The 14646-nt window shown below is 48.3% G+C and overlaps 1 protein-coding gene across 5 annotated transcripts in view; it reads left to right on the plus strand.

The window, feature by feature from the left end:
* The window catches only part of DHODH (dihydroorotate dehydrogenase (quinone)), a 32308-nt gene extending 18759 nt beyond the window's left edge, over nt 1-13549 (plus strand). For 2 of the 5 annotated variants that reach the window (XM_029925545.1, XM_029925543.1), the window contains exons 5-10: nt 1098-1285; nt 2201-2314; nt 3134-3287; nt 3455-3614; nt 4082-4132; nt 6005-6119. In XM_029925545.1, coding sequence (XP_029781405.1) covers nt 1098-1285; nt 2201-2314; nt 3134-3287; nt 3455-3614; nt 4082-4132; nt 6005-6104 — 767 coding nt within the window. In that variant the 3' untranslated portion in view covers nt 6105-6119. The other 3 variants (XR_003903841.1, XM_029925544.1, XM_029925546.1) reach the window with 3 other exon arrangements.
* Nucleotides 13550-14646: the final 1097 nt, after the last annotated feature.

Genomic DNA, 14646 nt, shown 5'->3' on the forward strand with positions numbered 1-14646 from the left:
GGCGTGCTGGAGGCTGGGCTTGGGAAGCTTGGAGGCCTTGTGTAGCTTTGGTCTAACTGGGTGCTACCCTCTACCCCCCACCCCCAGAGAATCTTATTTACTTTCAAGCTGGTGATTAAAAGGGTGACTAGTGTAGGGTTTGGGAAGGTAGTGAGCAGCACTAGGTGTTGGCCTTGGATCCCACTGACCTGACACACATTTTGGGAGCTCGCTTGGTGCTCCAGGTCTTTTCCCGACCGTCGCATGGTAAAAGCAGCCCGCACCACTGACGTACCAGTGACCTGTGCAGATAAGGTGGTATCTTAGAAGCCAAGTACAGACAACCTCTTGCTATCACGCATCACATGTTTCTAAAATGTATTTTTTTAAGAGTCCAAAATACAAGTTGATAATCCCATGGATTTTTAAGTTGGGTGGCATACACTTACTGTGCAAATTGAGACATTTTGGGGAGTGAAGGATGCAGGCATTAATTATTATGCCCAGGCTACAGGAGCAATGGGGGCTGTTCTGGGAGCTGTGGGGCCTGTGCTCACCCCAGTTATGAAGCGGTGTCCCTTCTCAGAGAACTCAAAGTCCAAGTTCTAAAAGAATTATACCTCTATATTTTAGGCATGATTAGTGGAAAACATTTTCCAGTGTCGTATACATATTCTTTAATTTTGCCTTTTCTTCCCAAATGCACACGCTGTCACTCAAGTCCAGCAGACAGCCCTGGAGGAGAAACAGCTGCCTCTGACGTCCTTGTTGATTTCTGGTTGTCCTCATTACATTTAGGAGCCCTCACTTCTTATCACTAGTATTTGCACTCCTAATTTCTCCATTTCCCACTAAATTTTAAAAAAGAAAAAGGACACAGTGCAGTAAAACATCCTAGAAGTTGCCCAAACATTGCTGCGCAGAGACGGCGACCTCTTCTTAGCCAGCAGGCAGCAGCACCTTGCGGCTTCCATGGTGTTTGCCTGCTGGTCCGGCAAGTTCACGGGAAGAGGCGGAGACCTACGGGGCTCTTCGTGGCCGTTTAGTCAAGGACATCTTCAAAATATTGCATAGGAAATGGGGTGTGGGGTCAAAATCTTGACAATCCATCTTTACAGGGGGGCTTCCACTGGGAATAAACCTGGGGAAGAATAAGACCTCGGTGGACGCTGCTATGGACTACGCGGAGGGGGTTCGAGTCTTGGGCCCCTTGGCTGACTACCTGGTAGTGAACGTGTCCAGTCCCAACACCGCCGGGCTGCGGAGCCTTCAGGGAAAGGCTGAGCTGCGCCACCTGCTGACCAAGGTAGGAAATTACATCTCCAGGCTCCGTTCACTAGTCTGTGGTACCAACTCCTTGCTGTTGATTCTTTGGGGAAAAGCTTCAATGTCACTGTCCAGGAGCTGTCCTTAGCATGTGGACCAGAGAGGACCCCTTGCTATACCTGTAATCCCTTGTCATAACACTGATTATGCTTAACAGTAATTAATGACTCAGTTACCTGTCCCTGTGTTAAACCATAAACCCTTTGAGAGCAGAGACTGTGTCTCTCCCTAGCATCGAGCACACTGAATAAATAAATTGGATGACTCTTTTTTTTTTAATTAAAAAGATTTTTTAAAGTAGGCTCCACGCCCAATTTGGGACTTGAACTTATGACTCTGAGATCAAGAACTGCATGAGCCTCAGGGCGTCTGGGTGGCTCAGTCAGTGGTCAGTTAAGTGTCTGACTTCGGCTCAGGTCATGATCTCAGGGTTCCTGGGTTCGAGCCCCACATCGGGCTCTGTGCTGACAGCTAGCTCAGAGCATGGAGGCTGTCTTTAGATTTAGTGTCTCCCTCTCTCTCTGACCCTTCCCTGCTCACGCTGTCTCTCTCTCTCTGAAAAATAAACATAAAAAAAAAAAAAAGAATTGCATGAGTCAGTGAAGCACCCCTGGATAACTCTCTATCAAACAGTGCTTGTGACAGTATTTCCTTGTTACCTCTTTTAGGAAACAGTCTAAATAAACCTTAATATATTAGCCAATGCCAGTGATAGCATCAGGGACTTAATCTTAGGGATCCCATTTTTCAAGAGAATCAGATCTGTGGTGATGGATCTTTGGCATAACTGAGAGCTGTGTTTTCGGAAAAGGAGAAGTCGCTGGTGCTTCAGCATGAAGTGTGCTGACCCGCGCTCCGGCCTCGGGGGGCCGGTGCTGGCCTTGTGTCGCTCTAGGTGCTGCAGGAGAGGGATGCCCTGCAGGGAGCACGCAAACCGGCCGTGCTGGTGAAGATCGCCCCCGACCTCACAGCCCAGGACAAGGAGGACATCGCCAGTGTGGTGAGAGAGGTAGGAGTCGGGCTGGCCCTGGGGTGCCTCTCACTGCCGGAGTGGGGGGGCCATTTGGCCAGCTGGGCTAGCCTGCGCCTTCCTTTCTGTGATAGAGCTGGTTTGAGATCTGCCATGATGTTCCTCATCTATGAAAATCTCAGTTGGTTGAGCATCCAACTCTTGGTTTCGGCTCAAGTCATGATCTCACAGTTTGGGGGTTCGAGCCCCACACTGGGCTCTGAGCTGACAGTGTGGAGCCTGCTAGGGATTTTCTCTCTCCTCTTCTCCCCCTCCCCTGCTCATGCTCTCTCTCAAAATAAAGAAATAAACGTAAAAAAAATTTAGGAAAGCAAATGTCATTTACTTGTACTCCTCCCCTTGTCTCTCCTCAGACTCATCCAGCAAGGGCTCTCAGGTTGGTGCTTGCAGACTTGGTCAGTCTTGGTCCCACTGTTCTGTCACTCTCTCCAGTCTAACTCCAGGGCCCTGTGTTACAGGGCGTGGTGGAAACACAGACTGAACCTGGCAGTCCTGGGTTCAAGTCCTGCTTCCACCACGTTCTACCTAGGGGCCTTGGACAAGACTAAAGTGAGTGGTTCTAAGGATTAAGCCTTGTCCTGGTGGAACATTACGGGTGGTTGATATGTGATGGCTGCTACTGTTATGTTGAGATTCGTCCAGACCCTGTTCTAGAAACACAGTGAGCTCTGGTGTGGCTCTTGCTTCTGGGGGCTGGAGCGTGGGCACCTGGCCCAGCTGCTGCTCCGACCCTCAGGGAAGCTACTCCAGGTGCATCGGGCCACAGCTGGAGGGCGCTTTCTGTGTCTCACACTGCAGCTGGGCATCGATGGACTGATCGTCACCAACACCACAGTGAGCCGCCCTGCCGGTCTCCAGGGTGCCCTGCGCTCTGAAACAGGAGGGCTGAGTGGGCAGCCCCTCCGGGATTTATCAACTCAGACCATCCGGGAGATGTATGCACTCACCAAAGGCAAGAGTTCGGTGCCTGTGTCTTGATCTGTGTGTGGCTCGGGCTCTGGGGTTTGACCTGAATCAGTGTTCCCTGAACTGCATGCAGCCGGGGCCCGAGGAGGGGAAGCCAAACTAAGGTCTCACGTCGCCTGCCCTTCCTCACGAAGTTCCGTGTGCTTCTTGCAGGCAGAGTCCCCATCATTGGTGTTGGTGGTGTCAGCAGTGGGCAGGATGCCCTGGAGAAGATCCGGGCAGGCGCCTCCCTGGTGCAGCTGTACACGGCCCTCACCTATCACGGGCCGCCCGTGGTGGGCAGGGTCAAGCGGGAGCTGGAGGCCCTTTTGAAGTGAGTGGGCAAAGTTAATGTGGCATCAATTCAGGATGACTCGAAGGGAAGAGGAAATGCTGCTTACCTATTTATTCCTCATTCAGAAAGTATTCAAGAAAGCAGGGGAGGATTATTCTGTTGCCCCTAAGACAGAGGACAAACAGGGCCAAGGAAGTCAAGATTAACTTCCAAGGCAGTGGTGTTTATTGGCCCGAGGGGTTCTGGCAGCATCCCTGCTCAGTAACACCGGCTTGCTGTGAGGGAGCTGTGAATACTTGAAGTCGATTCCCTTCCTGGTGTTAAGACCTAGGTGGAAATCCCTCTGGGTTCCTGGGTGAAGACAGCGTAGAAGGCAGGAGGCACGGCTGTGGGGGAGACACAGGCAGGTCCAGTTATGAAGCTGACAGCCTGGTGAACGTGGGCTTCCGGTGAGAGCAGGGCCTTTGCTTCCCCATTTGCTGAAATTGCTTTGCCTCTTTTTTCAGGGAGCAGGGTTTTACCAGAGTCACAGATGCCGTTGGAGCAGATCATCGGAGGTGAGGATGTTTTCAGTAGGAAGCCTGATCTGCAGTCTCCCCGCTGAATAAAACGGGTCTTTGTGGCTGGATCGAGAGAGCAGAGCCACATCGCCCAAACCACAAGAGCCCTTCCTCCGGCCCAACTGTAAAAACCAATCAGAAGTGTCACCAGAATCAATACAAGGCTTTCTTTAATCACTTGCTGGACCATGAACTGCATTCATGAGTCTTCCTAGACTCAAATCTCTTTAATATTGCAAGGACATTAAATATTTGAGGGAACAAATCATGGAAAAAATAGAGCCTAAGCTGGATTTAGGGGCACCTGGGTGGCTCAGTCAGCTAAATAAATGACTTCGGCTCAGGTCATGATCTCACAGTCTGTGAGTTTGAGCCCCACATTGGGTTCTGTCCTGACAACTCAGGACCTGGAGCCTGTTTCTGATTCTGTCTCTCCCTCTCTCTCTGCCCCTCTCCTGGTTCTGCTCTGTCTCTCTGAAAAATAAATAATAGACATTAAAAACAAAAGTTTAAACCCTGGATTTAAATCCCAGCCCTCGGTGAAGGGCCACAGGCTTCACGCAGATGCCGCAAGTCCCTCTGGGCCTCTGCAGCCTGGGGTCCGCAGTGGGTCCAAGGAGCTTGACTCGCTTTCATTCTGCCTTTACTTTTATTTGGTTTAAGTTTTTGACTGTACTTTGAAAATGTTTCAAACATAAACAAAGTTGCAAGACTAGGGATTGGGGTGGCCATCCTCTGCCTTCACATCGGCTTCCCTCTGGGAATCTGGGTCCTCATCTTTTCTCGTAAGGACGCCAGTCACATTGTAGTAGGCCCTACTCCCGATGACCTCAATTTAATTTGATGACCTTAGTAAAGACCCTGCCTCCAAATAAGGGCATGTTCTGAAGTTCTAGGGGGTTAGGATTTTAACATGTCAGTTTTGGGGAGAAACAATTCAACCTATCACAGGAAAACGGGCCTGCTGTGCCCTTCCTTTATTATCTGTGACTTGGGGTACCATTGGGCAGACAGCTTCTCAAGGTGCTTGAAGACCTCAGACAAGATGTGAAAGAGGTATAATCGTTAACTAAAGAGAGAGCCTCACCGTTTTTTTTTGATACCAGAAAGCAAAGGGGGAAGAGAGGCTGGAAACCTTGTCCGGGAAGCACCGTTGACGTGCGGCCCGGCCTCACAGCCAGCAGAGAATTGCCTTTGTTCCCATCAGCTCGGTACAGAGTTTTATTCTAAATTCGATTTCTCGGCAGCCCTGCGAGAGGCATGGAACTGTGTAACGAGTTCTGTTGCCTCATCATCTCATCTGGGCCTCCGACCAGACTGCCCTGGTATTGACTCACTCTGGGCCACAACCAGGGGCCAGACTCCTGCTGTGCTTGTCAAAGATAGTTCTCCTGGGTTTGTTGTTGTTGTTGTTGGTTTTTTTACTTTTTAAATATTTGAGAGAGAGAGAGAGAGAGAGAATCCCAAAAAGGCTCTGTGCTGATCATGACCCAAGCTGAAATTGAGAGTCTGACGCTTAACTGACTGAGCCACCCAGATGACCCTGTTTTTTAATTTTTTTTAAAAAACTAACCCCCCCACAAAAGTTGTATACCTCATTTCCCTCTTAAATAAACTCCATTTCCCACAGGTAATCACAGATAACTTTTGTATCTATCTTCCTAGATTTTTCCAGATACTTTTCTTTTTATTAGGTACAAATACATGTAATCCATAGCTTTCTTTTTATGTATCTGTATGCTTAAGTATAGAAAAAATTTGGGAAAATAATACAAAGATTTGTATTTTAAAATACCAAGTCATATGAGAGTAAATTTGCTGGTCTGACTCACCATCCTGAATATTTTCGTGTGGATTTCTTGCAAACAGTATATTTGGCTACAGAACCACCACACAACGGTCACAAATCAGGAGATCAGCACTGATAGATCAGTTCATCCTCAGCCTGTGTGGCAGGCAGAATTTCTAAAACGCCTTCCCCCTTCCCAAGCCCTGTCCTAATCAGCAGTGTGATGAGCGAGCCCTCCGTGACGGTTGTGCTACACGGCTTACACCAGGAGCCTCCTTGAAGGTAGGTTATCCAGGTGGGTCCAGTCTGATCACAGGAGTCCCTTTAAAAGCAAGCATTTTCTCTGCATAAGAAGGGATCAAAGTGTTGTTGCGTTTTGAAGGCGGGCCGGGGGGCATGAGAAGAAAGGTGTTGGCCCTTGACTGACAGCCAGCAAGGAAAGAGATCTCAGACCTATGACCACAAAGAGCTGGATTTTGCCAACAACTTGAACGAGCTTGGAGGCAGATCTCTTTCCAAAGTGCCTGGGTAAGAATCCAATCTGTCCAACACCTTGATCTGGGCCTGGTGACACCCTGAGCCTAGAACCCAACTGAGCCTCAGCTACTGATGCAGAATGGAGTGAACAGTTACTGTGGTTCACACCAGCTGAGTTGGTGGGCTGTGTGAGACGTAAGAGTGGACACAGGCCAGCCCGTGGCTCACCAGCTGTCCTGGTCATGTCCTCCACTGTAGAAGTATTCAGTTCAAAATCACATGTTGCATTTGGTTGTCATGTCTCTTGAATCTCCTGTCTGGACAAGTTCCTGCTAGCCTTTGACTTTATGCCCTTGACACTTTTGAAGACGACAGGCTGACTACTGTGTAGACTTTCCCGCACTTGGGTTTGTCTGGTGTCTTGTTGTGATTGGAGTCGGGCTGTGCAACTGGGGCAGGAGCACACAGCAGCAGAGCTGTGTCAATGTGGCCTGCTGGGTGACATGCCGGGTCAGTCTGTCCCAGTGCTGCTCATGTTCACACGGTCTGTCCCACTTGCCCACTGCGAAGTTACTCATTTTTCTTTGTAATTAATAAGCACTTTATAGGGAAGTCCTTTGAAACTATGTACTTATCCTGTTCCTCATCAATCCTTCATTTTATTTATATTTCTGTGGCCTCATAGTTTTCAATTTTATTGAATGGCTCAAAATCTGTTATCATATTTTGATGCCCAGTTGTCTTATATTTGGCCAATGGATGCATCTTCAGGTGGCTCGTGTGTCCTGTTTACAGGTCTTCCTTATCCTTTGCGCATCTCCTTGCTTTCTGGCACAAGAAGCTCCAGGCTTATCAGGTAGTGTCCGTGTCCCAGCCCGGGAGCAGCTATTTCTACACGGACCCCTGGCTCCTTCTGGTGTAGAGTGATGTTTAGAAACCATAATCCGGGTGTGGGGAGTGCTCATTGTCACTGGGGGTTGCTGCTCCCAGGCTGCTGCAGTGAACAGGGCTAGGGAATATGTGTGTGTATAAGCGTGCGTGCGCCCGCGCACACACACACACACACACACACTCCTATATCTATATTCCTATTTGCTGAAAATCATGAGTTCAGACTGACACCTTCGAATCCAATCCGAAACCACAACGTTCATTTTAGTTTCTTCCCCTCCTATATTTGTAATTCCCTTCTCTGACAGTGGAAACTCTGGTGACTCCCTTAAAACATATTCTGTTTTCTTCTTTGATCCATCCTCTCCTATGGGACTTTCTTCCAGTTTCTACCCGCTGCACTGTGTGGGCACGTTCTCCCTTGCTTGGGGCCTGACACCCTCCCCCACCCCCCACCACATAGCACCCTCCTGATGTTGTACAGCTCTGACACCTGCTCCAGGCTGCTCCCTGCAGCAGACGTAGTCCTCACACCTCTCAGGCTCAGACCCGTGTTGGCCAGTCCCTCCATGCGGTCACTTTCCTTATCGGCTGGGGCTCTGAGGCTCCCTGCAAGTGCCCCACTCCACTTAGTGGGCACCCGCCTCATTCTGTGTGGGCTTTGCTTCTCTGAGCCACCTGCTTTCACCCCAGCTTTTGCCCCATGGCAGGCCCCTACCTTCTCTGTGCCTCCTGATGCTTTATGACTAACCGCACAGGAGAGGGAGGGGATGAGGAAGGTTCTCTGTTGGAGACTGACGTTCTGTCAGCACAGCTGTAGCTCGCTGCTGTCTCTCCCTCGAGGACCAGAGCAAGGAGCTGGCTTGCATTCAGGGGCCGTGTGGTACAAGGAGTACCCATTCTTCTGAATTCTCAAAACCATGCTCACTGGAGAAGCTCACGGTGCTGGGAGACACAGCCCCGCGGTGCCCAGGTAGCACTCGGGGGCTCAGGGTCACCGAGTGGAATGACGCACAGAGTTGCTAATACGGTTTATGTTGTTCACTCATTGTGTTCTGCGCATAAATAATTAGCATGGTCATTTCACATTAGTTAAATATAAGCAGTTAATAAGTGAAATCTTATTCTGCAATTGCTTTTTTCACATATCATCATGGACTTTCTCAATGCGCTTGCCTTAGATCTGTGTTTCCCAACAGAACTGTGGTTTTGCATAGCACAAACACACCGCCGCTCACGTGTGGCTGGGCGTGTAGGCTGTCTTCCCGTTCCACATCCCAGGCAGAGCCGGAGGGGACTCCTGCTTCATGTGTCTTCGTCCTCTTCCAGCAGAATTCCTGTAAAATAGACTCCCAGCAGTGCTCTCGCTTGGGCAAAGGTTATATACACTTAAATTGTTAGTTACTGCTAAATTGCTATTTGAGGAAAAAATGCCAATTTATACTTTCTTTCCAACTTTGTAAGAGAGGTCCCCTTTCCTCTTATGTCCCGCACTGGAATTTCTATTTATTTTTTTAATTAAAAAAAATTTTTTTTCAAGAGACAGAGAGAAACAGAGCGTGAGCAGGGGAGGGGCAGAGAGAGAGGGAGGCACAGAATCTGAAGTGGACTCCAGCTCTGACCTGTCAGCACAGAGCCTGAAACGGGGCTCAAGCTCATGAACCGTGAGATCATGACCTGAGCTGAAGTCAGTGCTTAACTGACTGAGCCAACCAGGCGCCCCTAGAATTTCAAGTATGGGGCTGGAATAAGCTGTTCTTCCTTCTCTACTTTCTCCCTGGGAATAGTTTACATTACGTCTTTCTTGTGAAAAAAGAAAAAAAGGAACTGTGGGTTTAACAAGCCACTTTGGGCTGCAACCAGAGTGACTGTCATATCCATTTCTCTGTGTGTGTGTGTGTGTGTGTGTGTGTGTGTGTGTGTGTGTGAGAGAGAGAGAGAGAGACAGAGAGAGACAGAGAGAGATGCTTCCATTAACTCAGACCACAGGAAAAGAAAACGGAAGGCAACTTGTTTTCCCTGGCTTCTCCCATTCTTTTTTTTTTTAATGTTTATTTATTATTGATACAGAGAGAAACAAAGCATGAGCAGGGGAGGGGCAGAGAGAGAGAGGGAGACACTAAATCTGAAGCAGGCTCCAGGCTCTGAACTGTCAGCACAGAGCCTGGTGCGGGGCTCGAACCCACAAACCATGAGATCATGACCTAAGCCGAAGTCAGATGCTTAACTGCCTGAGCCACCCAGGCGCCCCTGGCTTCTCCCATTCTTAGTGTTCAGACCACCCTCTGGACAGTGGGGCCGACAAGCAGGCACATCTCTGTCTCAGGAGCCCGAGTTCTTTCTGGCAGCAGTTTCCTTCAAAGGGGTAGATACATCAAGTCACACATATCCAGTGATTTGAAAAAAATCCGTTTCCCTACTGACCTTCTGATAGGCTGCCCTGGCTCAGGTTCTGTAGTTGGTACCCAGGAGGACGGGGCAGGAGAATGTCCGTCAGAGTGGTGTTCTCAAGGTCAAGCAGAAGACTGAGACACAGAGCTGAGATGACTTAGGCACTTTCCTCTCAGGGCCAAGGGTGTGACTGGGATGGCTCTGGGGGTTACCGGTGGCCTCTTGGCAGGAGCATCGAGTGCGCAGGACACTGGGGCCCGTCATGTCTGCCATCAGTGGCAGATGGCAGGGCGCGGGCCCCACCTCGAAAGAGATTGTGCTCATCTGCTCCAGGGGCTTGCCACCCAAGAGGGCTAGCCAGCATCTCATTTGATCAGAGAATGCAGAAATCTGCATGTTTTATGTGGCAGCTCCTGTGTTTAAAATCTGAGCTGATGTTGTACCAGTCCATCAAAAATGATCTGGGGATGGCTCCTCCACCTGGTATGAGACCACCCATGGGCCCACCAATTGGGCTTCCCCCTGCTTGAGGGACGCCAATAGGCATGCCCTCTCCAGGAATGAGACCCCCCCCACCAGGAATTAGAGGTCCACCTCCCCCCGGAATGCGTCCACCAAGACCCTAGGATACTATTGATCCTTCTTAAATCACTTTTTTCCCTGCAATGTGTCTTGTGAAACTGTGTAGAGTGTTTGTAAGCTTTTGTTCCTTCTTTGCTGCATTAATATCAGCTAATAAAATGCACAGAGCAATTAAACTGCAAACAAACAAACAAACAAACAAACAAACTGCTCTGGGGACCAAGGTCTCCAACTGAGGCGTCTGGCCCATTCCATCCTGCGGCAGCAATTAGACACCCCACGAGCCAGGAGTACCCGCAGCAGGAAGGCTGCGGGAGGAGGATAATACCAGGAGAAGGACTACCACAGCCAGGGTGGGGGCCGTGAAGGCGCCAGGGGGTGCTGTCCACCCCGGAACTCACTGTGGTTGGGGGGAGGAGCGCAGACGTTGGAGGTCGATCTTGGGAGAGCCACTAATCCTGCTGATGCTCCGTTTTTTTCACCTGGAAAAATAATGTTTGGAGGATTAAATGATCTCCTAATAGCAACTTTTACAAAGGTGAGTGTTCTGTGTCAGGCACATTAGGCACTTTTTAGCTGTGGGCAGTCATGTTGATTTTGTGTGCCCGCTTCCCAAGTGTAGAAGGAAGAGAAGGACATTATCCATCTCAAAGGGTTGTACGAGGATTAAACATAAGGGGCAGTAGTGCCACCCGCCTAAAAACCTTACTTTCATATTTCTAATCACCGTAAAAGTCTGGCAAATCGGTTTTATTATGCCTGCACTTACAAGTAAACTAAGTAACTTCTCTGAACCAAGCAGCCAGAACCAGCAGAATTTGGCCTCACGAGTGAAGCAGCTCCTTCTGAGGCAGGCAAAGGGCCTCACAGGACTTCTGAAAAGTATTACTTGTTACTTTTCACTATTTCTTTCCTCAGAACGTCATCTTCTTTTAGCAGACTTCCTACTGTGGATCGTTAATTTTTTTAAAAGCCTTCAGAGATACGTGTCCTGGGCCCTGGACTGGTCTGAAATAAGGGGTGGGCTGGGGTCTGGTGATCAAGGCTCGGGGCCTGCGCGAGGCGGGAGCCTTCTGTAGAAGCCTCGGTGCCAGCCCGGGCTGGCCTGAGGCTCCAAAATGTAGCAACTTGAAACAACAGTCATTTATTACCCCACACAGTGTCTCAGGAGCAAATTCGCAGGGCTGTTCCGGCTCGGGGCCTCTCAGGAGATTGTAACCAAGTCATTGGCTGGGGCTGCCATCAGCTGAGGCTTAACTGGGGCGGCAGCCACTTCTAGATGGTTCACTCATGTGGCTCGTGAGTAGGTGCTGGCTGCTGGCAGGATATGTCAGCAATCTCTCCAGGACTGCCCGAGTATCCTCAAACCCTGTTGTCCGGCTTCTCCTAGAGGGAGTGATGTAAGAGGGAGCAAGGGAGAAGCTGCAATGTCTTTTATGACCTTGGATTCTTGGAGTCCTACACCGGTACTTATGCACTTCATTCTGTTCCTTAGAATAGGGCCGCCAGTATTAGCAAAACTAACAAACAAAAGCAACAGGATACACAGTTTAATTTGAATTCCAGACAAACAATGAATAAATTTTAGAATAAGTATATCCCATGCAATATTTGGGACATACTTACACTAAAAATTGTTGTTCATCTGAAATCCAAATTTAATTGGGTATTATGTATTTTATCTGGTGAACCCCTGTTAGAAGCAAGTCATTTGGTCCAGCCTATACTCAAGGGGAGGGGGATTTGTTTCCAATTTTGGAGGGAGGAATGCCAAAGAATTTGTGGAGATATTTCCAAACCACTACAAGCAGCATTTTAAAAACTTTCATTTGATCCCGGGGTCTGTGTGTACCTGCATGGGAGCCTAAGGGGGATGAAGAAGTTCTGGATAAGCAAGGTCACCTCCCTAGTAATCGTGTACGTTTGCAAGTTTACAGAAAATTGCACCCGATATCTTCTTTGCCCCTCGACAGCCTTGTGAGGTGGATGAAGCAGTGATCATGGTTCTCATTTTACAGGTGAGAAAGCTGAAATGCCTGCTCCAAGGGGTCATGGGAAAGGTGCGGGGAGGACAGACTCTCCTAGCATCAGCCCTAGCATTTGTTCTGCTCGCCCCGGCAGTGTCCCGGTACACTCCCGACGCCGTCACAGCGGAAGGTGCCTGTATGCAGTGGACTCACGCTACACCTCCTGCCATGTCGTTATCTCAAGTGGGTGATGGCATCTGTGGATCCTTGCTGCCGTGCTGCATCCTGGGTAATGGGGGAGGACCCCCTGGAGAAGCTGAGGGCCAAGATGCAATCCTCTCTCCACACCCACATGCTCTGGGACCCACCCTGGCTGACTGTGGGGATCCACCCCACTCCAGACCCTCTGACCCGCATGACTCTAGAGTGCTCTTGGGAACATCATTCCCTTTCTCCATGAGGCAGCCAACTTCACATGACAGACTGTGGGAGAGCCAGCCCAAGTGGAGAATAACTCTTGTCTACTTTCTATTACAAGAAATTTAGACGCAGAGAAACGCTGAAAGAATAGAATAATAAATACCCATACCCTTCCACTTAGGCTCAGTAATTCTTGCTATCTTTTTCATGTTTTCTCTGTTGACATTCTCACCTATTGGTATATTGTGTTTTGACGCACCATTTTGAAGGAAGCGTCAGACAAGCCATGCTAACTTCGTGTAGCATGACATAGACGTCAGACGTTTCATTCCTACGTACTTCGTAGCCTGCATCTTCTAAAAATAAGGACATGCTCCTGTGAAGCTGTAATTCTAAGATCACATCTAAGGACATTATCCAGGATTCTCAAATATCCTCTGAATGCAGTCCATATTCCAATTTTTTGTATTGTCTTCAAAATACCTTCCATAGTCAATCAAAGCTCACCTATGTGTTTCTTTAGTCTTTTTAAATCTAGAGCAGTCACCTCTGAAGAGATCAGATTAGTTGTTTTGCAAACAATTCCACATTCTACATTTATTCCCAAAATAAAGGTTTCATTTCCTTTAGCCTTTGAGCTCTATTTCATATGGGTGTGAATATATGACCAAATCCTACTGAAAGAGATAAAAGTGGAAGTATTGTGTGCAACTTCTGGGAAGTCTTCTACTGCCTGGAACATGCGTATGATGGCTGGAGCTCTGGCAGCCACCTTCTACATGAGCATCAGGGTCACCTCAGAGGCAAAAGCTGGAAAGGGCTTCATAGAACTTCCAACACCAGCTCTGTCTGCTTATTCCCCACCTCTTTGTAGAAAATAAAACCTTATATGCTTAAGATCCTGTTAACTGGGGTTTTCTTTCATATGTATCCAAATTTAATCCCAGCTAACAAACCAGATTATGGCCTACTATAATCTTATATTTGCCTGAAAGATATGTTATCCAATTTCTACTTGGCTGAGACACATTTCAGGATTTCTCTTTCCTTCAGGCACAGATCTCTGGTACCAGTGCCCTGTGAGAATGTGCTCAAACTATTATGTTACCTAACCTCTAGTGCTGAATGAATCTTGGCAGTCAGCAAAGTTTTCTGTGAGAATTTTGTGGTTATAAATGTGAGAGATGCAGTTAGCATGGCTTTCACGTGTAAGAGAACACCAGGGGAGTGAGAATGATCTGGAACTGGCACAAAGCAAGTTTGTGAAATATAAACCTGAGAAGCAGCGACACGGGCAAGGCTCCGAAGGGCAGGGTCTTCAGGAGAGAGGAAGCACGGGGCGGTGTATGTAGGTGATGAGTCACGGGAACCTATCCCAAAACCAAGAGCACACTGTATCCACTGTATGCTAGCTAACTTGACAATGAATTATATGTATAAAACAAAAACAACAACAACAAAAAAGCAGATAATGACAGAGAGAAAATAAAAGACTAAATAATGGCACAAAAGAGTTAATGTGTACAGGACCAAGGAGTATAAGAAAGAAAAAAATGCCTATTTCTGGGACATAATGTAACAGAATCTCCCTCCTACAATAAAATATACATATTTAAGACAATTAAAACAAAAACGAAAACAAAAAAACACCGAAATACGCAAACACTGCATTCTCGCCAGCCCAGGAGAGGTTTCCTGGATGTTGAAAACTCCGTTTGGGAAGTGCCCACTGGAAACAAAGGAATTATAGCACGTGACGACAATCTGGTTGCACCCCTCGATCTCCATTAGCCACTAGGGTTGACTTATGAGTCCAAGAACAGAGCTGTGCCTGGAGGGCCAGCTAGACCTCCCCACCCCAGGCTCTGTGGAAGACACGTAACCGTGGTGCTGTCATTTCAGTCCTTGATTATTTGAGAAGCTGGCCAGCCTTTTGAGCTTCGACTACTCTCCTGGATGTTGAATTTATAGTCCTAGCATGAATGCAGTGACAT

This window comes from Suricata suricatta, chromosome 16 (genome assembly GCF_006229205.1).
Source record: "Suricata suricatta isolate VVHF042 chromosome 16, meerkat_22Aug2017_6uvM2_HiC, whole genome shotgun sequence".
Lineage (NCBI taxonomy): Eukaryota > Metazoa > Chordata > Mammalia > Carnivora > Herpestidae > Suricata > Suricata suricatta.